General features: G+C 32.2%; 2 protein-coding genes across 2 annotated transcripts; one reads left to right on the top strand and one right to left on the bottom strand.

Annotated features, from left to right (window-relative positions):
- The first annotated feature begins 955 nt into the window (after nucleotides 1-955).
- LOC145562732 (S-type anion channel SLAH2-like) lies at nucleotides 956-4,526 on the top strand. The gene is made up of 5 exons (XM_081623106.1): nucleotides 956-1,180; nucleotides 1,835-2,002; nucleotides 2,095-2,625; nucleotides 2,754-3,524; nucleotides 3,639-4,526. Exons 2-5 carry the CDS (start codon nucleotides 1,847-1,849, stop codon nucleotides 4,062-4,064), a joined length of 1,884 nt encoding a protein of 627 aa, XP_081479232.1. The 5' UTR covers nucleotides 956-1,180; nucleotides 1,835-1,846; the 3' UTR covers nucleotides 4,065-4,526.
- Nucleotides 4,527-15,484: 10,958 nt separating this feature from the next.
- On the bottom strand, nucleotides 15,485-22,055 carry LOC145562731 (putative membrane-associated kinase regulator 6). The gene is made up of 3 exons (XM_081623105.1): nucleotides 21,925-22,055; nucleotides 18,967-19,426; nucleotides 15,485-17,707 (listed from the first exon to the last, which is right to left on the bottom strand). The coding sequence occupies exon 3, from the start codon at nucleotides 16,452-16,454 to the stop codon at nucleotides 15,777-15,779; it is 678 nt and encodes a 225-aa protein (XP_081479231.1). The 5' UTR covers nucleotides 16,455-17,707; nucleotides 18,967-19,426; nucleotides 21,925-22,055; the 3' UTR covers nucleotides 15,485-15,776.
- Nucleotides 22,056-23,005: the final 950 nt, after the last annotated feature.

The following is a 23,005-nucleotide window of genomic DNA, read 5'->3' as shown; positions in this document are numbered from 1 at the left end:
AATTTAAAAATATAGAGAAAATATAACAATTTAAAAATATATACAAGTAATAAAAAGGATTAAAGGAGTATATATCTGTCTATTGATGAGTGTTATGCTCATTTGCTAAACACAAGCTGAGCAAGACTTGCTTTCATTCCATAGCACAAACTTCGTAGATAGTAGAACAAGTCAGTTAGAAATATTCGTTGAATGAGTGACCCCTTTTCTTTTTCACCTTTTTAGTCAATAACTTATTAATTTGTTTCAACTTTACCCTCACCTTTCACTCAAATGGCCCAACTAAATCCCTCTTTATAATGTTATTTAATGTTTAATTTTGATTTTTTATGTCCCCTTTTTTTTTTGTCTTACATGTCAAGTAGGATGGTAAAAAGTGACTGAGAAACTACAATTAAGTTGATTAACAAAAAAAATTGTTTTCTACTATGCATTTAGTTTTGATGAGATATAAACTCGTGGAATGTAAGGCTATATTCATCAATTTTCTATTATTTATTACCATCAAAATGATCAACATATCACTTATTTTCACACATAAAAGATCATTATACCCTTATTTTCTAAGAAACTGTTCTACTTTAGTTTCCCATTAACAAGGAGGCTAGTATCCCAATAGTATTCACTAATAGAAATATACCAATCAATTATCAATGGAGTATGTAATAATTTATTTATACAATTAACAATTTTGCTGACCTAACAAAAAATCCCAGATTATAACCTTTGCAAATATATTGTCACCATTTCCTTTACCTGATTTGCCACTTCAAAATTAGATAAATAATTGAATAAAAACACATAATTTCAAAATTAATAAATAAATACACGTCACGGTCATATAAAACAAAATAAAACTATATTTATATACATAAAAAAATATAGTACCTTTGACGTAACTTCGTCGAAAAAATATAATTTCCCACAAATTGTAGGCTATATATATTACTCACTCCTCTCAATCTAAGGCACATGCTCTACCAACAAAACCAAGAATACAGCTTGGCTTTGTTTACTACTCTTTACATTTTCTCAAATTTATTCATTTTCCCAAAAGAAAATGATAAAATATATCTTATTTTTACAAAAACATTAAGGCTAAGATCGCGGCAGAAATTTTGGTTCAAGTAGAAAATCATCACTTAGATTTGAACAACAATTCAGATTTTCCAGGTTTCAGGTAAGACTTATTTTGAACCACATCTAATGTTTATGCAATAACATGTTTTTTCAGTACTTACGCAACACGCAGGTGTACCATATTTGATGTGTGGTCGTATGACTTTCAATTAATGAATTTATTCCCGTATACTGTAATATTTTTACCTTTTTTTCGCGGCTTAGTTATTGGACATTGGTGCAGTCTAAAATAATGTTAGGTCCAGATTTAGCCGTGCTACTTTACCTTTACCTTTACTTATTTAGATTCCATATTAGCAGACAATATGAACGGATTATGAGTATTAATGTTTATCAAATGATAATTCCAACCAAAAAAAAAAAAAAAAAAAGCAAAGCAGCCAAGTCAAAATCAACTGCTACAAATTTGTTTAAAAGTAAACAGTAGGTGTAATTGTGTAAACTTTTCTAGATGCATCTATCTTAATTAATATTTATAAGTAGCTAATCAAATTAAGCAACTGGGTTTTAAGCAAGTGATTCATATTTTGTTTACAAGTTTTTGGTTGAGTTTTAATTAAAATTAGGTACAGGTACAAATGTACTTTTCAATACTAGTTCATATTCCATTTTTTGATTAGTTTGTTTAATTATTTTTTTATGGGATATTCTAGTGAATATTGTTGATTAAATAAAAGAAATCCTTAATTTGCAGTAAGATTTGGTCATGGAGAAGGCCGGCGAGCACCCGGGATCGAACCCGAAATCAGAAGAAATTGAGATTCCAACTTTGTTTACTGTTATATCATCTAAGGAAATTCAAGGATTTGATACTATTGAAGGCATTGACAAGATTACAACAGATCAACAAAATATTGTCAGAGTAAGTTTTAATATTAATCTTGTACTAATAATATACTTATATAAGATGTAATTGTATTAATTAATTTATTATATGTTCTGATAAAAAAACAGGAAAGTGAAGTAATAATTGGGCAAAAAATGAATGAAGCAGAAAATGTTTCAGACAGAATTCATTCTGTTTCAATTAGTATGCCAGCAACACCAGTAGGAAGTCGTTCACAAACACCAAAGAAGGTTTATTTTAATGATCAACCTCAAGAAGTTTCATCCAAAGTTGTTCCACATGGTTCGCCTTCCTCTGAGACTTATACAACTCTTCCTGAACCAAATACTGAGGCCAAATTTTATTCGCAACCAATGCCTAGAGCGGCAACTTATGCTGAGGGTGCGAGGTCAAGTGCGAGTGCTTCTCAGTATTCCGGCCCCATGCCAAGGAATCCTCATGTCGAACGTCTTAAGGATGTGAGGTTTGATTCTTTTAAGACATGGTCAGGGAAACTTGAGAGGTCGTTGTCGCAACTTAGAGGGAAACCGGTTGAGCCTCAGCAGGAACGTAAGCCTCGTGATCATGCAGACGGCGAGGCTATGCCTGTGGATCGGTATTTTGATGCATTAGAAGGACCCGAGTTGGATACTCTTCGGGTGAGTTTTTTTTTTTTTTTTTTATTTATTTTATTTTAATGGCTCTGATACCATGTTAGAGGATGTATTGAGGTTATAAGTTATGACTGATTTGATTTTTTTTTTTTTTTTTTTTTTTTTTTTGGCAGCCATCAGAGGAGTTGATGCTCCCGGATGACAAGACGTGGCCATTTCTTCTTCGATTTCCTATTGCGTCATTTGGTATATGTCTTGGTGTGAGTAGCCAAGCCATACTGTGGAAAACCATTGCGAATTCGTCCTCAACAAGTTTCCTCAAAGTTAGCCCTTTGGTAAACTTGATACTCTGGACAATCTCCATTGCATTGGTAGTAATTGTTGCTATTATCTATGGATTGAAGTTGATCTTCTACTTCGAGGCTGTTCGTCGTGAGTACTACCATCCAATCAGGGTGAATTTCTTCTTTGCTCCATTCATATCGCTCCTTTTCCTAGCCCTTGGTTGCCCTGCATCGGTGACTAAAGACCTTCATCAATCACTATGGTATGTGCTAATGTTCCCATTTTTGTGCCTCGAGCTTAAGATCTACGGTCAGTGGATGTCCGGGGGGCAACGAAGGCTCTCCAAAGTGGCTAACCCTGTGAACCATTTATCTGTTGTTGGCAACTTTGTTGGTGCATTGTTGGGTGCATCTATGGGTCTTAAGGAAGGACCTATCTTCTTCTTCGCGGTTGGCATGGCTCACTACACCGTCTTGTTCGTGACTCTCTACCAACGTCTTCCTACTAATAAGACACTTCCTAAGGAGCTCCACCCTGTATTTTTCCTCTTTGTTGCAGCACCTAGTGTTGCATCCATGGCTTGGGCTAAGATTCAAGGCTCTTTTGATTATGGATCGCGAATTGCTTACTTTATTGCCCTCTTCCTATACTTCTCATTGGTAAGTTTATCTATTAGTCCTGTCATCAAAATGTAAAGTTTAATTTATGCTAATTTTGTTCTGTTTTTGGTGACTAGTACCTAAACATTTTCTGTCCCTTTTATGGTTGAACAGGCTGTTCGGATCAATTTCTTCCGTGGATTTACATTCTCATTGGCGTGGTGGGCTTACACATTCCCTATGACCGGAGCAGCAATTGCTACCTTGAAGTACTCTAATGAAGTAACAAATTGGGTGACACGGACCTTGGCCTTGATCCTAACCGCGATATCTACACTTGTAGTCACATCCTTACTTGTGTCTACTCTCCTCCATGCCTTTGTGTTCCGGAACCTGTTCCCTAATGACATTGCTATTGCCATCAGTGACAGGCCAGTTAAGGCATCGCGTAAGAGGTGGTTTCCGCACTTGAGACATGGTAGCTCAGACACTAAAGACATTGAACAGTACCTAAAGTTTGTCAATGCTGAAGGGAATAATGACTTGGAAGCTTCTGTTGAACCTCCTAAAAGCAATGAAAAGGAAAATGTCGAAGTCTAGAAATATTCTTGCAATATGTTTCGGTCAGTCAAATGATGAAGAGCAAGTGATTAAACACGTTGTTAAATCGGATTAAACTTCATCACTCACCAACAGAGCCAATGAATTCTCTTAACACTGCCAAGTATTGAGACAGAGGCTTAATAATATGTGCTACTAATATATGAGTTGATCTTGTTAATTAAGTATATAAATAATTTTCGGTTTGTACATTGTGTACAAAGAGTTAGAGGATTATGAAGAGAGGTGAGGATAAGAGAAGGATCTTGAAGCTATTTTATTACTTCGTACTTAGAAGGAAGGTGTCTTTCCTCCAGGTTGTAGTGAAAGATATACTTTGCATAATAGTATGAACAAGATCTTCAAACAAACGTAGAGCCTAGCTTTAAGTCTTGTGTCAAATTGTTCATGTTGCTACTTATGCAAACTGCAAACCAATTCTGATCCTTTTATACCCATTGATAGTTGTGTTTTGCAATCGCATCATGATGTAACATTTGATTTGTGCTACACACACACACAGTACACTGATGTGTGGGTGTGTCGAATCGTGCGCACGACATGCATGTTCGACAAGATATGCATAAATCTAAGGGAAATTACCACTTCTTGTACTTTGTACTTGAGTCATTGAGGGCGTTAAGGTACTAATGTACCACCATCAGTTCATATTTATAGTTAAGATGTGGTTAGCTCAGTGAGTTGGGCTTGAGTGCTTGATTATTGGGCTAAACCACCAGTCCAAGAGCAAGCTCAGCTTTATTATTAGTATTTTCTTTATCAATATAATAATACGAACGACAAAAGTGCATCCCTGGAGCCGAGCCCAGTATTTACAGACGGAGTAGGTTAATTGGTCACAGTTTGATCCATCAGCGCACCAGTCTCCTCTTACACCATGGTGCATGTCTCAATCGGGCATATGTGTATCTAGGTGCATAATAAAAAATACTGTAGATTGACAAAACAATATGCATGTTGTATGATATAACTTGTGTCATATTAATATTATTATCATCGTTGTCAAGATTACAAGTATTGAATTGGTTAATAGTTGGCAGATGAGGGAAAAATATTATCCTTGTATAACACATGATTTGATCATTTGAACCTTATCAAAAATGTATAATAATAAAAAAATGTACTATAGTATATGCTATGATTACGTGTACCTAAGCATACATTAACAATCTAATTACGTCTTGCTAGTCAATTTTAATTATCCTTATTATCTGTACTTAATCATTTTACGTAAGCATGTTGCTTTATAAATTGGGGTAGAAGCCATGAATCCACTTTGAGTTGGACAGTCCAATCCAAAAGTATCAGTGTCTAGTACATTTTTCAACGTTTTATTTTTTCTTTTTCTTTTTGTTAAAAATAAATACAAATTTAAGAAATAATATGGGTTTTGAATAGGCCCTTTTGGACCAACCCAACACATTTACTAAATATCATAGCACAACTGCACAAGGCTCAAGCCCAAGAGTATGAGCTATGTCTTTTGGACCAACCCAACACATTTACTGAATATCATAGCACAACTGCACAAGGCTCAACACATGTAATATCCTTAGATAATATTTATTTATTTTTGACGAAAAATATCCTTAGATAATATTGATGAATAAAATGGCTCTACTTGGCAATGTCTAAATTCAAATTCTCAATATGAACATTTTCACACAAGTTAGTGGGGAAATTTGTTGACATGTGACTTAGTATGGACTAGCGTCATGAATTTCGTGACACAAAAATACGATGAATCGATAAATCAAGGTACAATCTATCAACTATACATATGACGGCACAAATAAAATATCAGCACCATCAATGTAACCAATTGAAGTATATTGTTGAATGTACAAAATAACTTTAACACGTTTCAACAAATATGCGACAACATATTGTGTTGTATTATGGGTCACGTGTCTCTTTATACAACACGAATGATGAAATATTCTAACGATTGGTGCTAAATTTAGACTTTCACATGCTAATATACATCATTTTTTTTTTTAATTTTTTTTTATGCAATAATAGACATCAATCTTCTTACCCAGTAACTTCTTTGTTGTTCATTTTATGAAAGTATCACGTTGATATATATCACTTGAAGAATTGTCTTAATCAAAAAACTTTATATGATAACAAACTTACACTTAATGAACCATCATTTCTCCTTTTCTTATTGATATGACATAAGATTAAGATTTTTCTTTGATGTGTGAAACAAATTAATACATCTTCTATTCCTCATAATATGTCTACTCAATCCAATCAATTATGATTCTGCTTTAGATTCTACTTTAAATCTCAATTTTTATTTGTCAATTTTAAATTTCAATACAATATTATTTATTAATTTTATATAAATACAATAATCAAGAGACATAAAATTTTGGATAATGTTTTACATGCCTTTAGGGCTATGTTTAAGACATTATTATACTTCCTAAAATGAAAATTATTTGTGAATTCATGACAAATTCACGCGTAAATCAATGTTATAAATGCTTGATTTTATCAAATACGAAATATTACTACTCCCGCCGTCCCCAAAACTTCGACCATTTTGGGTTGATTTCACGGTTATTAAGAAACTTAAATAAAAAGAAATAAAAACATATTGGAAAGATAAATTTACATGAAATTTGTAAAAAATTAGAGAGATAAAGTATTAAAAATACATGAAAAAACAAAATTTAATATGGAAAAGCTAAATTTTCACAAATATTGTTGTAAATTAATGGGTATTTTAATGCAAATGAATCGGTCATTTTGAAACTAAATTTAGGCCAAAAGAGTAAAAGTTTTGAGACGGAGGGAGTGCTTTTTTGCTTATTATTTTCCTAAAATTTTATATACTCGTACAATTTTTGGGGAATGACATGGTTCGGATTTCAAAGGTGTAATTATTAGCTAATGATTTTCTCCATAACTAGTGATTTGACAACTTTTTCAACGTGCGAGTAATTAGAAATGGGATTTGCATGTTGCATTGCACCATCCGCACCAAGTGGTTACGACTCATGTCTGTAACGTGAAGTACAACCAATCTTTAGGTTACTGCATGCTACAGCCCAATGTGGTAGGTTTATACTTTATTGCATGCTTTTTTAGCTACATAATTGTAGTCAATAGTATTTTAAATTGTCCTCTTTCTTTAATTTCTTGCCATGGGAGTACACAATTTTGGAAATTAGTTTCAATACTTAATTGTAGAAAACTACAAAATGAATCAAACAAACAAAGCAATGTATACACAATCAATTGATAAATCACATTGGAAAAACTACGTGGTTGTATAGTTAGTTGAATCTCAATAGAAAACGCAATAGATATTATTAAAGCGCTTACTATCTTTATTGATACAGTATCGAGTTCTGAAAAGATGATATCAACATTTCGAAACAAATTTGGTTGACATATATGTACCAAAATACTTTACGTGCATATCTCTCCAACCGTCCACCTAAATCCATGCTATTTCAAGAATTGTCCCTTCAATTACTTTTGCATAGCATCAAATTTCATATCTTCCTTTACTCTCATGTAAATATGAATTGAAATAAGGTTCTTATTAAAACTTAATTTGACATGTGACATAATCTAGCTAGCTAGGTATCGTCATAATCAACACCGATATATTAGACCATACAAGTAAAATAAAATGAGTGAAAACAAATGAAAATACGGTTTCTCTTTTGGAATTTGGCTTGAAATGATTTGTCAACTTTTATTTATTTACTTGTATTTAATTTGTTGGAAGTGTGACTTTTATGGGCTTTATGTTGAACTGTACCAAATGTTTACGGCTCATATAAGGTTGAAATGCCAAATCAGTTTACTGGTCCAGCCCAATGACGAATTTGATTAATTTGTTTTATTTGAGCTGAATTTTGTTGTAAAATTTTATTGATTATATTGTCTTTTCATGAATGAATTTCGTAGCTTGGACGTAATTAACGTTTGAATTTGATATCTTGGCATGCAGTGAGGCACTCTTAACTTGAAAAATTAATGTCAAGATTAATCAAATAACGGCAAAAATTAACGTAGTAGTTGTGTTTATCTCACCACAATTATGCAAAGAATTTAAGGGATTATAAACAATAATTGCATTGATCGATATAATATATCATGTCATGAAGTGTCATGGTAATTTTTTAAAGGCTATAATCATGTTATCAAATTTCGAGAAATAAGTTTAGATTTTTTAAATTTATATTCCTTTATTAATAACCTTTTGTTCAGCTGATCAAAGACCATTTTTTCGATTGAACAAACGAATGACTTATTACATTGTTGATGGCTACGTAACTTGTTGATCGATCACATATATGGTGACTTATATTTGTTCAGGGGTGATTTGTGGTGTTTTTGTATTCTTAATTAAGGGTCGTGGTGACTTGTAACATTAACATGCTTATTAAATAATTAACTTCCTTGGTGCCCATAAATTAAATTGGATGAGACTAGCCGTATTCAAGATCAAGTCAAGACCAACATATTCAATAATAAAATCTAAAAACACTAATAGGTTAATAAGGTAGTGTTCTCAACACCTGAATTTTACTTATCTTATTAATTTTGAACTTATCTTATATAAACTTATTAACATTTATCTTATCACATTTTAACTCATCGATCAACCCTAATCTTATTTAATTTGAACTTTTTAACACTTATTATATTAACTTAGCTTATTATTTGAACCTATTAACTTTTATTGAATTTATTAGCTATCGAGGTTCAGAGAAGAGCCTTAATGAGGAAAATAACACTAACTAGCTAGCTAAATATCATAATCAAGTCCTATATGCCCTTATTGAACTACTTTTTTCTAAACATCCATAATATTTATGCTAATTGAATTTTGATTGCATGGAAATTCCCATTTGAGCTGAGGCATATGCTAAAATAAGTTGTGAAGAAAACAATCTTTTTGTGATTGTCATAATCAACACTTCAGCAGCCTTTTGTTTTCTAAGAGAACCTTTAAAGTTATGCAAATTAAATTATAATATATGCTTTAACTATATGATGAGTTATACGTATAGTATATGATTGTCTTCAACTTTATAAGAAGAGCGACTCTAGATTCGTAAAAAGATTACAAACAAAGATTAGTCAAATCAGATAGAAGCTAGACGAAGAGAAAAAACCAACATATTATATACAACAAGTATGTTGATATATCATTGGCAAATCATGCTGCTTTTATTTAATTATTACGTACGTGTTTCATTTTGGTCCTTTGCCAACTTCTCGAGTATTCTGTGTTCCAAGTATAATAATGAACGATCATGAATGTAGATAGATGTAAGGTGTTAACAAGTTTCTGTTTAGTTGATCAAATACTTGGGATAGAATCATAGAAACCTAGCTGGTTTGTTGAATTTGGTAGCAAATAGAACACATTATTGTCAACATCTGAACAAACTCGGATCAGTCTCCATAATAATTTGAGACAAATTAAGCCCGTTTATAGAGAAGCAAACAAAGCAACAAACTATCTACATGGATTATTAATGTTAGCCATCTTATAAGTGATAGTATGAATGCCACACTATGGAAATATTCGTCTTTAATTTACTTTATACCTCACTAATGGCATGCATCCTTTCTTTTGACGCTTGCTTTAGGGATTCTTCTTGTGAGGGGTGTTGACACCGAAATTTTGTTAATTATTAGGTGTCTGATATATGTAAATAAGGAGATAATATAAAAAAATATAAGATATTATCTTCAAGATCTCGTAAAATATTTGATAGCTATCATGTTTACTCTACGACAAATTATATAAAGAGGGTCGTTCGTAAGGTTTAATTAGGCTCAGATGAAATAAGTCGCAAAAACCCCATCTCCTCCCTACTACCAAACATTGTAGCTAATTGTTTCTATTACGTATTTTTTTAAAAGAATCTTGGGGTAAAAACATTTATGCACGACTAAGCTACGTACATACGTTATTGGTTGCCCTGGCCTCTACTCCTTTTGCCACCTAGACGTGCACGCATTTTTTGTTTAGTCTAAATACCTATAATAAACTTTAATTTCACCATAAAACTGCTTTTATTTATTAAATTAGGTTACTTAATTAACTTTAATCCTATTTAAATTTGTTTTAAATATATGCAACTAGTACTTATAAAATTAAGACGTTGATTGGTTGATTGATATTCGCGACTAGTGAGCCAGACCAATTAGGTCTACTCGTCTACAATCTACATATGCAGTGTAAAATTTGACTAAATATTCTACGCAATATCCAACATTAAATATAGTAGCATCGAATTCTAAACAATTTATTAAGTTGGCAATAAAAAAAAAAAAAAAAAAAAAGCCCTAGCTTTGATGTTAACTTTTCTCTCATTAAAAAGTTCTGTGTTCCCTAAAATACTTCAATTACAAGAAGATGTTCACTTACTCCGTATTAAGATCATTCAATTCATTCCTTCGATCAATCTGTAAGTCAGTATTGCATGCTATGTGTTTGTCCTTAGCTACCAATACATTACATTACTCTTACTACTTACAGCATACTTTGTATACGGATGAATATAATTTACGTTTTTTCAATCTTATAATGATATTTATTACCAATATTATGTAAGACAAGTGACTGAATAGAGATAAATTAAATATTCTTGATCGTAACTTTGTTATTCGAAATCCCATTTTTATTAAGGATCTGTTCATATTTACTTAGTTGAGCTGAACTGTAAAATGAATATTTTATGAGAGAAGGAAATTAGGAGCTGAACTAAACTGAACTGATTAGAGCTAAATTGAACCGAACTGAACTGATTGGAACTGAACTGAAATTAAGCTAAAGTGAACAGGCCCTAATTAGATAACACGCAATATAAATCTTTTAGAATTTAGGCTTTTCGGAGAGAGTTAAATTTGATACGTAATCTACTCATATAGATCTATTGAGAATATATACGCACTTGTACGACCAAATCAAGACAAACAAGATAGATTGTCAATTTACTAGGACGCACTATAATTGCTAATTAATCAAATATTGCACGATAATATATCCGTCTCGAGTAATTTGTCACTTAATTAAGAGATAAAGCTATTGAGTATTCATCTACTAATAAAATATCGTACCAATTTAGAAAACCTAATTCTCCCTCAATGACCCTTGGGAATTTCCATCAATTTGTCAAGGACATAGATAATATTAGGGACCATTATTTGTTGGTATAATTGGAGCTTCATTTGAAGAACTCCACATATTCAAGCAATAGGAACAATTTTATTTATTTATCTTGGACATATATATATGATACACACTATTTTTGTAAACAATAGTGACTAGCAAATTAATATTAGCAACAAATCTAGCAAAAGTACAAGTACGACTAAATATTATAACTATTATAAGGTTTTTGGTCCCCCATAAACCTAGCCTAATTACGATAGATTAGGGCTCCAAGTGGTGGAATATAAAGAACTTTGTTATCGGTCCCTAACTTTCATGATTTTCAACTAGAAGAAATCAATATACGTAAAGAAATTAGGGAAAGTACTCTTTTCATTTCATACTAATCACATTTTATACGTAATTTATAATATCAATACATTATACAATCTCTTAATTAGTTTAAATAATTACATCATAATTAACATTTAACAATAAGCTGTTTCTTGTTAGTTTTAGATTAGTCTATGATATACGTATATAATCATAGAATAATACAGATTAGAATACTATTTAGGAATAGAGAGAGTTCGTATCATGATTCGAGAAGACAAACAAAAGAGACATTATCAAGGATTTTTGGAATATATGGTAGCAACGTTTGTCTATGTCTCCTTATCTCGCTAAAGACATGTGACAATATCACTGTTCTTTCAAATTCAAGCTCAAGAAATACAACCTCTATCCCATTTGCCTATGTCGGGAAGAGAAGGCCCCTTAGCTTGTTTAAAAATTTTATTTTTATTTTCTAAGTTTGTGATGTTTATTTGTTACTCCACATTATATAACTATATATTAAATTAATTTATTGGAAGAAGATGAAGAAATTTGTTTTTTTCCTGATTTTGGTGAGGGACCATTGCATTTAATTTGTGATATAAAATATGAAACTTCGTAAGATTTTCCCACGCAATAATATCAATAACTAGAATATTGAAGTAAATTAAATAATGACAATAGGGAAACTAAGTTGGAAAAGTAAAACTATACGAGTAACTAATACTTTTATATCATGACTTCATTTATTGTAAGATTCACTATGAGATCAATCAATGCAATAACGGATAGGATTCAACTTAGATCAATGAATTTGGAGGGGGAAAATGATTATATGTTAAAAGAAATATGAGTTATAAAAAGGGTTGTAATAATATGTACACATAATAACACGCTCATCATAACACGTACATATAAAAAGGGTTATAATAACACATACACATAAGAACACTTTCATCGTATAAAAGGGGTATATTAAAAATTTGAACTGAAGGTAATACTTTATGTGAAACACGATTCTTTACAAAGAATTTGCTTGTTCAAATTTGTCTATGGTTGGTTGTTCATCATATATAATTAGAAATGTTCTATATAGGAAAGCATTTTTATAATTTCACATACAAGAGTTTAGTAAAAGTTATATTATTATACGGCGATGATTTTTAATTTGTCTCCTCTTCTTAATTATTTGACTATCTGTATGCTTCCATTCCTTTTACCTTTGGTTTCTCATACTCTCAAGTTTCAAAGCAAACAAATTAAAATGATTTAGGGCCTGTTCTCTCCGGCTTAATTTCAGTTCACTTCAGTTCCAATCAGTTTAGTTCAGCTCCTAATTTCCTTCTTTCATAAACAATTCATTTAAGCTATATTCAGCTCAGTTCAGTTCAGTTCAGCTTCAATCAGTTCAGTTCAGCTCAGTTCAGTAAATCAAAACAGACCCTTAATCTTATTCTTAACCGAAAACTCATGTACATTAATCCAAGTTTAAAAATATACATTAATTTATGTTGGTGACAATAATATACGTATATACATACTACTACTACAACAACAACAACAACGTCCCAAACTGATTTACGTATATACATATTGTTTATAAAACAAGAAACTTGTCAAGTTCAACTGGAATTTGTTTGAAAAAATAATTGTGCTCCCATTAAAGATTTTAACTTAGTATTTAAACTAATAAAATGTATTTGTTTAAAATGAAGTTATCAAGCTCACAATCAAAGATTTCTAGATCTGCCGCTTATTATTGGTCATATATATAATAATATGTCATAGGAGCAAAAGATATTGCTAGCTAAATGGGGGTTAAATTACACAAGTTTCATTCAATTCCATGGTTCCATATTCCAATCCATCCTTCTTAAAAACATAATAATAAGTTAAAAAAGAAAAAAAAAAGTTCATTTCATTCAAAAATATCTTTTACAGATTGAGCACAACTTTATAATACAAATGAGAATTTAAACATGTATGTTGGGGTCAAGCATCGACCTCAATTCATACATAAATAATCGTAGTACATATCAATTTGATGATGATTTATATTGAAAGAAAAAGGGGGACAACTCGATTATTTAATGCATACTCGTTTTAAAATATGTGAGTATAGGAGGAGAAAGGAGCATCCTGCCTTACATACTACGTATATGCTCCCCTCAAAAATAAAATTATATACGTATATGTTTAATTTTATGCATGACCTACTCTATTTTTTTAAAATCATGTCTTATACAAGTATACTAGCTATTTCATACTCCTATCAGTGCAATACACTAGCTACCAAATAAACTATAAATTAACTGATTAAAATATATACGTAGTATATTTTTTGTAACGTTGTATTATTGTCTTGTATATAGAACTACCATGATACACATTAGAGCAAGGTTAGGAAAATTTAATGCTAAAATCTATTTAATTAACAATTTGTACTTAGAAAAATTATTTAAGACCAATATTTTTTTTTTTTTTTTTTTTTTTTTTTTTTTGAGAGCCACAAGGACGGGAGTGAGAATCGATCCCATGATCTACTGAAATCAGGAGGAAAACTCTAATCACTTGAGCTATCCTTCACTCTCAGATTGATAGTTTAAATTAACATCAAAACAACTATAATACTCCATAATATGTTCTTTCTCATGGTATTTGGACTATTAAATATAGCGAGTATTATATATTCTTGATTAATATACTACGTAATGAATTATGTATGAAAGGAATATATAAATACAATACATAAACTCCCAATTAAAAGGCATAATTAGATGATGGATGGCTAGAAATAGACGAAACATATCTTAAAAAAACTAGGAGAAGATAAGGATTCCTTTGTTTGGATGCTTCCCTTAATTTGCTTGATATCATCATAGTGGACCATCTCTTAAGTTTTGTATGAAGTATGAACCCCATCTTTTTCCTCACAAAAAAGGGAAGAATTTTATGACATAAGCAACTAAAAACCTACTCAAGAATAATTGTTATAAATATATGCATTAATAGTATATAGTATACGGTGTACTTTTGTGCCGTGACTTATGATATAAGACCGATCACGAAATATTAAGGCAATTTCGTCGAATTTTAATTTAATTATATATAGCAAAGAATTGAAAAGGAATAATATTTTTGCCCCACCTTATCCATGTTCATCTCTTTTTGGTTGGTTGGAAAGGATTGGTAGAGGTTCCTACAATAACTAGACTTGACTAGGAATTGAGGGTTAGTACGTTTAAAATAAAAGGAAGACAAGATCAAAACTCTCAACTAGTTGAAGCGTTGTACGGGTTGAGCTTGTTTTTGTACGGAGGAGGATTGATTCAAACATGATTGAGTGAGGTTATTTCGAGGTTGATCTCGATAAGAATAGATTGAACTGAATATACCTTAACCTAATTCATCAAGCCGAACTAAACTCAACTCAATTCAAAATGTTACCAAGTGACTCAATTCAATTCATAAACCCATGTTTCAAGCAATGAAATTATGTTATGGGGCAAAATGTTAAGCAATGCCCAATTGTTAGAGACACACCACGAGAACAGCAAGTAGTCTATATACTTGAATGATATTACAAGGAATAATTTTGTTATTTTAGTTACAGGCTGTACCAAATAATGATACTCTTAATTATTGTCATTATATTGAAATTATAGGCCCAAACTGGAAAAAATGGTGAGACAATCTTCATGTTAAACTGTCATATCACAAATACATATCACACAGAGAAAATTTACAATATTTTGTTTATTGAGGAACAAATAGAGAAACCCAGTTGCTAACATGAAATGTAAAACGGTATTTTGATATCGATGTTATAAAGACATACATCCGATAAAATTGGAATGATACGAATCAATACAATATATCATCAAAATTGCAATTTTCTTCTATTGTTTAGGTCACAAGGGAAAAATAGAAGATAAAAAGGAAATTCTTATAGATGAATATTCTCTTTTTTCTTCGTCCCATAACAGGACCACTACATTAAGTTGCACCATAATGGTAGCAAAGAAGGGAGAGTACATGGAGGGGATGAGAGGGAGAACACAAACATCTCTCAACCTCTCATTCCCTTTATCTGCAAAATTGTAAAATTTAGTACTCCGTAATATGGTACTTGTTTCTATCATCACGGTATTATGGTTCCTTCTCTATGTACAAAACCTGTCATTACATAACTACAAGTATACTGAAGAGCTCTAAAATTACATACCAATTGATTTTTTACAGTGAAGAACCGCCTCGTTAATTGAGCTCTCGGAATCACAAGACCGCCTCATGTCACCAGGGAAGGAGCCTACACTAGTTCGAGGTGAGGCTTGTGGTGAAAATGAACTGCTCTTATTCTTCACCCAGATTCCATCATCAGCTGCTCTAATTTTTGACTTTGATCTGCAGCATCTCAATTTTTCCAATAATGGGAACAAAAAGTTCAAATATTTTTCAAACATCTTCCTGGACAATAAGCTCCTACACCTTCTCAAGGAAGAACAACGGATCTTACGATCACTTGAAGCAGTGTTTCTGTTTTGAAATTCTGACAAAGGAGAAGCACATGGACTAGAATCACTATATGCTTTGTTCCTTGATGAGTTAACGAGAGGCATGAGGAGGCCATCACAGAAGAGCTCATCGGCATGTACAATGGCAGCTGTAGTTTGCTCCGAGAATGGAAGATTAAAATCAAAATCCTTGTCAAGTTTCTTAAACCTTTTTGAAGCCGGCATGTTTGGGTCCATCTCGATGAAAAAAGACTCATCGGATGAATCCATAGCAGCTCTGAAGGATTCACTGAGGCTTTCAAGGGATGGTTTTAGGTTTATCAGCCAACTGTAGGAAAAGCTTTCAATAGAAAGAGGTTGGGATGATTCAACAATGGCCATACTGCAAAAAATAACTAGACACAGAAGACAGAATTATACTTGTAATATATATAAGCAGTTGCCTGACCTCTGCATTCTGAAATGCATCTAGGACATATATATATATACCCACACCAAACAATGAGAGCATATAATAAATTATGACTGTGTTATGACAAGAGACAACGATATTTAATGATTCGAAAAGGAAAAGGAAAAAGAAACAGAATATAGCAACCCCACATGTACCCACAAAGGCCACAATAGATGTAACCCTCCCAGCATCTCTAGTTTATTGTCACTTTTTCAATTTATATTCAGTTCTGTCACGTTTTCCTAACGAAGTCTACTCCATATGAAAGTTTAAATGAGTATATGAAAGTATATGTTTACTTCACCTTAAGAAAAAAATATTATGTAAAAAATTTATTTTATATCTATAAATATATATAATCTATCTAAGCCTTTGTTCTCTTCACCTTTTTTAGTACTCGTAGTTAAGTTCAATTAAAACAATTTAAGTATAGTAAAAATACATTAAGTTAAAAAAAAAAAAGTTTGTTCCGTAAAATAAGTTATAATTGGTAAAAATAATTATATTTAGCAAAAAATAACTTAAGTTCAACAAAAATGATCTAAGTTCGGCAAATAATATAAATTTAGTAGCTATCAAGTGAAGAGAATACGGCCTAAGTTTAGTGAAGTTAGTGACTCCAGAGAGCAAATAATTAAGGAAATTAGTAAGATAAGTTTTACTGGTAAAGATCAGTTTTGACAAGTAAAAATCAATTTTAACCAGTAAAAAGATATTAAGTTCAATCACTTGTTTCACTTCAGCAAAAATAAGAAGAGAGCAGGCCCTTAGTATGAAGTAGTATAAAAGTCTGAAGAACTTAAATTAAGTTCATGCACCATACAGCCACTTAAAGGTTTTAATTATAACAGTGATTAGGGAATATGAGAACAGGTTCATGCATGCTACAAATGATACTTTAAACACTTTTCTCATCCAGAAAAAATTAATAAAGCATTTTATCTAGTCCTATGCTTTTAACTTTTCCTAAAGAGCTACATTCTGTTCCATTTTGAACAAAGAAGTTGATCTTGAGCCACCTGCCTTTGTTTTGTTATAATCATAACTTCAGGTACTCTAATAATATTTTTAATGGAGAGAATAATAGAGCAATTTTAAGAGAATGAGCTCATTATCTTACATTTGAAAAAACCCAACTGCTGCAGCAGAACTTGGAACTTGGACGGCTGCATACAATGTCCTGCAAGTAATGGTGTTTTAGGTAGAATATTTAAAAAGCAATCAAATGTAGGCATAAAAATGAGCAGTAACCTTTCAAAATATTGAGCAGTAATCAAAATTTGTAGTGTTATCAACTAGATCACAAATTGATGGGGCTAAATTGAAAATGAATGGTCAAGTTTTGATAATAATTAGGCCTTTACAACAATCAATGTGAACAATATGTTGTAAGAACTAAATAACCCAATTTAGAAAGAAAACAACTAAATAAGTGGTTTAGGTAATCTCGCGGGCACATAAAATCCCTAAGCCATTTCTTATGCTCCCCACATTCTCCTATATTCCTCTAATACAGTTTTTATATTTTTAAGGACAAGATTGCATACTTGAACTTCCTCAGAACCTCACCTTCAATCTATACTAAATCATTGTCGTTAGTGTTGTCCTTGTGTACAGCCAAACACCGCACCCCCCCTCCCAAGATAAAAGAAGGTACTACAGGTCAGTACAAATAAGAGATGCAAAGAAGACATTAACATGAGTTGGCATTTTATCTGCAGGCGACTCTTTAAAAATGTTTACACTTAACACTGTACAGACATATCTGAAAATGAAAGGCAGAAAATATCAAATACTCTTGGTAATCAGAGCTCAGATTTTCACTTCCACAAGGCTGTTCTTCTTAAGATTTGATCCACAAGATAGATTTCCTTATGAGTGTAATCCCTACCCTTATGCTCTCAATTTACAAAGAAAGAAATAAAAGGAATACGTACAAGAGATAAAAGTGGAGCCAAAATATTTAGCTTCTATCTCAAAGCCAACCTAGAACAGCAAAATCAGAAGACAAGGGTCCCATACTTGTCTAGTAAAGAGGAGAACAGTAGCCAAGGTAATTAAGGACCAGAAAGAGAAAGTGATTCAAAATATATACATCTCATGATGCTCTTATATCAATAATATAACATAAAATTTACAGATTTAGAGTACATCAAAACATTCATACAATATCTTAAAAACTACACTTAATGACCTAGATGAAGTCGTAGGTTGCAACCTAAACAAGGACCAGACTAAAGCCATTTCTGCTAAAAGTAAAATGTGAAGCAGCACCCAGGCACTGCTGAAAAAGAGTTAAAGAAGATAAAGAACCCAGGTAACTTCTTAGTTCTTATCTTAGGTAAGACGGGTGACTTAAAAAGGTTAAGACAGGTAGGGAGCATGTGAAAGAAAGACAGTAGTAACATAGATACATTTTGAGTTTACCAAGATATATACCTCTCAATAAATTCTCTTCATGGCTGTCAGAAAGGTATGTTTGTCACAAATGATTTTTCATGTCAGTGGTCCTCGATTTTCTTGAAACTTTCATAGTAACATCATTTAAACCACTGCAGGCTGCAGCTCATGTTCTGAATATCACATTATCGTTTCTGTCGGTCTGTCGGGACTCCATATAAGAAGTCAGCGGATCAACAATAACACTAAGATATTAGTCTGATTGCCACATGCTATTACTCAGATCCGGAACCAGTGTTGGACAGAGTTAAATTTCAATAGTCAGATGCAGACACTTTTATGGAACTTTTACGTTCTTCTAGTCCAATAAGCATCAAAATTCCGATTTCTTGTAAGACAAATCTTTGAGAAGAAATGAAGACTCCAAGCAACACAACTTAAACAGTAGAATCATCAGATTGGTAGACGCATTCTCACCAGCCATTATATTCACAGAAAGCTGTAATAAAAAACAAAAGGACAGATATGTGATCAGAAGAGGTTCCAGTAAATGCCTGTTTCACTGTAGTTTATTTGAGTGTCAAAGAGCTTGACACCAATCATGGGTTGAGGAAGAAATTACAACAGACAAATGACATTTTTTTTGGGAACTTCAGAACCGAGGACAATGTAACAGAAAAGGTTAGTGACAGGTATTGTTACAGGACACTTAAATCTAGTATCCACTGCGAGTAGAATATGGAGAATATTTATTTGCAGACTTGCAAAAATTACTTAATTCGTTAAATATTTTAGATCAAAGTAACATAAATGAAACAATACTATGATTGGAGCATTAGCTTTCCTGAGAAATAAACCTCCAAGCCATCTTACCTAAAAAAAGAAAGGGAAGGAGAGAAAACATGAAAAGTGGATGAATTCCCGCAAAATTACAAAAGGCGAGGACTTTGGTCAACTTTCTGAATTGCCTCTACCCTGTGTATCTATAACTCATTGCTTCTGCCTACAGCTTCTATAATCAAAATCATATATTTCATATTACATAAGGGGTCTAGTCTGAGGAACAGATTTGCATGGATTTCATTGCAAAACTGCAACATTACAGAAATGTAGATCAAGCTTAATCTACATTGATCTCATACAGCTAGGCCTTTTTTTTTTTGTAAGGAATGTTAATTTGCTATAGAAGACAAAATAATTGAAATTGGTGAATAAATGCTGATATCTAATTGGTAGCCTGTACATAAGTATGATTAATGAAAGAAATTTGAGACCAAAACATGAAACATGAAACATAAAAGAATCTTACATTCTTACCTACAACATTATTCTACCACATATAGTTGAAAGGACACATCAACATCTTATGGTCTGTTGAATTGATTATTTTCTTTAATTTGTCTCCATTATTTAATGAGTTCAAGATGGTTTCAAGGATAGTTTAGATCTAAATGGGCTTCACTATATTAAGTTACAAGAGATTTGATGGTCACCCCACATAGCAGTATCATAATTCAATTGGTCTTTGATAAAACAGTACAATGCACATGGTACAACCCATTGGACAAACCAAACAAGCGTCTTAAATGACTAAAATAGCATCAATAATGGATACTCAGGTGATAGCCATAAAAGTGCCCACCTAAAACGAGGCATACTATTTATTAAGTCCCACCTTCCAAGCACAAATACAATGAAAGACTAAACAGGTGAGACAACACCTTACTCATAAAGAGAACATACAATGTGATTGCATGGTACATATGGCACGGACATTGGGCACTCAATAGTAATTCAACGCTAGTCATGAATGCAATAAAATGCTCCATTAAATGCCATTATCTCTCGGAATCCTATGTTTAGTAGTTTAGTACCCAAAGTTATACCCTAATACTCCATCAAAGATTCAAAGGCATCAATAAAAAATGAGAGTCCAAGAAACTATTTCATTTTCTAGGGTCCCGATCCTATCTAATCTATGTAGATCACCTCAAACTCTAGCCAAGAAATTATAAGAAAAAACAAACCCTTATATCACACATCTATGCCAGCCTGGAATGGCTCATTTGCAGCTACAATAGCATCATACATTCACACCACGTCTTTAACAGCAAAACCTATGAACAAAACTACATACAAATACTACTATCAACACCACAATTTCTTTCTCTCTCTCTCTCTCTCTCTCTCTCTCTCTCTCTCTCTCTCTCTCTCTCACGAGACTAAAGACTAACTTATCAAAAGAAAGAAAATAAGAAATTTAATTGATCACGCCTCATTTAATAGACTTAAAAGGATCGTTATTCCTCAACAATAAAGATAGAAGAATAAGGTTACCTTTAAGTACAAAACACTTCTAAACCGTTCAATGTCGAAATGTATGAGCTTAAAGTGGTGAATTCCAACCTACATCCACACCAAAACAAGCAGCCCCCCTCCCACGCCCTCCTTAATTCGGCCGCAGATAAGAGCTTGTTCAGTTTCATGACAATACTACATCAACCATCTCATACTCCTATTTTTAGATCAACGGTTTCTCAATTTAGATGAAAAAAAAAAGAAGCAACAATTAGAGCACTACACCCTAACAAATGACTTATCCTCTCAATTCGAAAAGAAGACAATTGGCAAGAGTGGCAAATCACACCCCCAATACTCATTGAGTGAATACAATTACAAACTATTTGTACCAAAACAAGCTTTAGAAGAATGTAAACCAATAAAATTGTTGTAATCAATCAGTAATTACAACAAAACAAGTCATCAAGTAAACCCTAAAATGAAAAATTGAAAATGGGAAACCCTAAATTACTAATTCCATCAAACAATAATTGCAAAACTTGAGCAATTTCAATATTGCAAGTCAAATAATTATGAATATGATTAAAACTCAATCGACAACAATGGAGGCTCAATTGTATAGAAACCCTAAATCATAGATCAAATTTTATATAAAAAATAAATAAATAATTGATTCGAAGGATTAGAGAAACTCACGATATTCTGAAGACGTTAAGAAGAGTGATCGAAGAGATGGACGAATTTGAATCGCCATTGAATTGCAGGTGAGATTGTTATGGTGCAGAAATTTTGAAGTCGAAAATGTATGGAAAGGGAGACGGACAATAATTCGCGCCAAAAACAGTAATGCGCGGTTGCAAACCATCTTGCACCCGCCGTTGGTTATTAATTAATTCACCAACGAACTAGATAAAGAGAATCGGGCCTTGTCAATTGTTATTGTACAGATCCGTTTCTGAATTAGATTCCTATTTCTATCATTTATTACTCATATATTAAAGAAAAGTAGGAATTTAATTAAGACGGTGGATATAATTTATATACGCTTTCGATCCTTTCATTAATCAGTTCCAAAATAATTGAAATGTTTGACTTTTTTTTCACTATTCATATATTAACTTTGACTAGATGTTTTTATTAATATACAAATACTATATTCGTTAAATATAAGTTGTAACTTTAGGGTATTATTTGTGAAAAATAAAATATTTCAACATTGCTACAATATTTAACAGAGGTGGTAATAAAAATAAATTTTGTCATAAAATATGCTATTAAATAGATATTAATAATTAATTATATAAAATAAGGTCAAATTAGTGCATCGACAATTCAACATATGTGCAAATGTTGACTATGTTAGTTATCCTATGACAGATTGAGTACAAGCTAGCTCAAGAAGTGTTCGTGATCAGCAAACAAGCACTACACACATTTGGCATCTAAGTAAATTCGTAAAAGTAGACGACTCTACATAACAGTAATTATTGTTCACTATATATATATTTGTTGATGTTCCACTCGGTTCACTCTTTGGGCTAATTCAGATTCGAGGATCAATTATGAGTGGTTAGGTTCTGATCCCCTCCAAATTGTTGTTGCGGGGAACGAACAAACGATCCTCCTTATTAAGCGTAGCACCAATCAACAATCACCACTATACCAACTAGGGCTGTACACAGTTTGGTCTGGACCGTAATCAAACCAGACCAACGGTTTGGTTTGGTTTACGGTTTGTAAAAATACGGTTTGGTTTCGATTTTTTTTGTAAATACGG

The sequence above is a fragment of the Chenopodium album genome, chromosome 10 (assembly GCF_948465745.1).
Source record: "Chenopodium album chromosome 10, dcCheAlbu1.1, whole genome shotgun sequence".
NCBI classification, from domain to species: Eukaryota; Viridiplantae; Streptophyta; class Magnoliopsida; order Caryophyllales; family Amaranthaceae; genus Chenopodium; species Chenopodium album.
Note: the sequence above shows the minus strand (reverse complement) of the source record. Positions and strands in the feature narration are given on the sequence as shown.

What these genes read in the sequence shown, in the direction of transcription:
- LOC145562731 (XM_081623105.1), bottom strand. Translation starts at nt 16,454, where the DNA reads ATGGCCATTGTTGAATCATCCCAACCTCTTTCTATTGAAAGCTTTTCC.
- LOC145562732 (XM_081623106.1), top strand. Translation starts at nt 1,847, where the DNA reads ATGGAGAAGGCCGGCGAGCACCCGGGATCGAACCCGAAATCAGAAGAA. An exon ending in CCGAGTTGGATACTCTTCGG is followed by an intron (nt 2,626 to 2,753) that starts GTGAGTTTTTTT and finishes TTTTTTTGGCAG; the next exon opens with CCATCAGAGGAGTTGATGCT. An exon ending in TCTTCCTATACTTCTCATTG is followed by an intron (nt 3,525 to 3,638) that starts GTAAGTTTATCT and finishes ATGGTTGAACAG; the next exon opens with GCTGTTCGGATCAATTTCTT.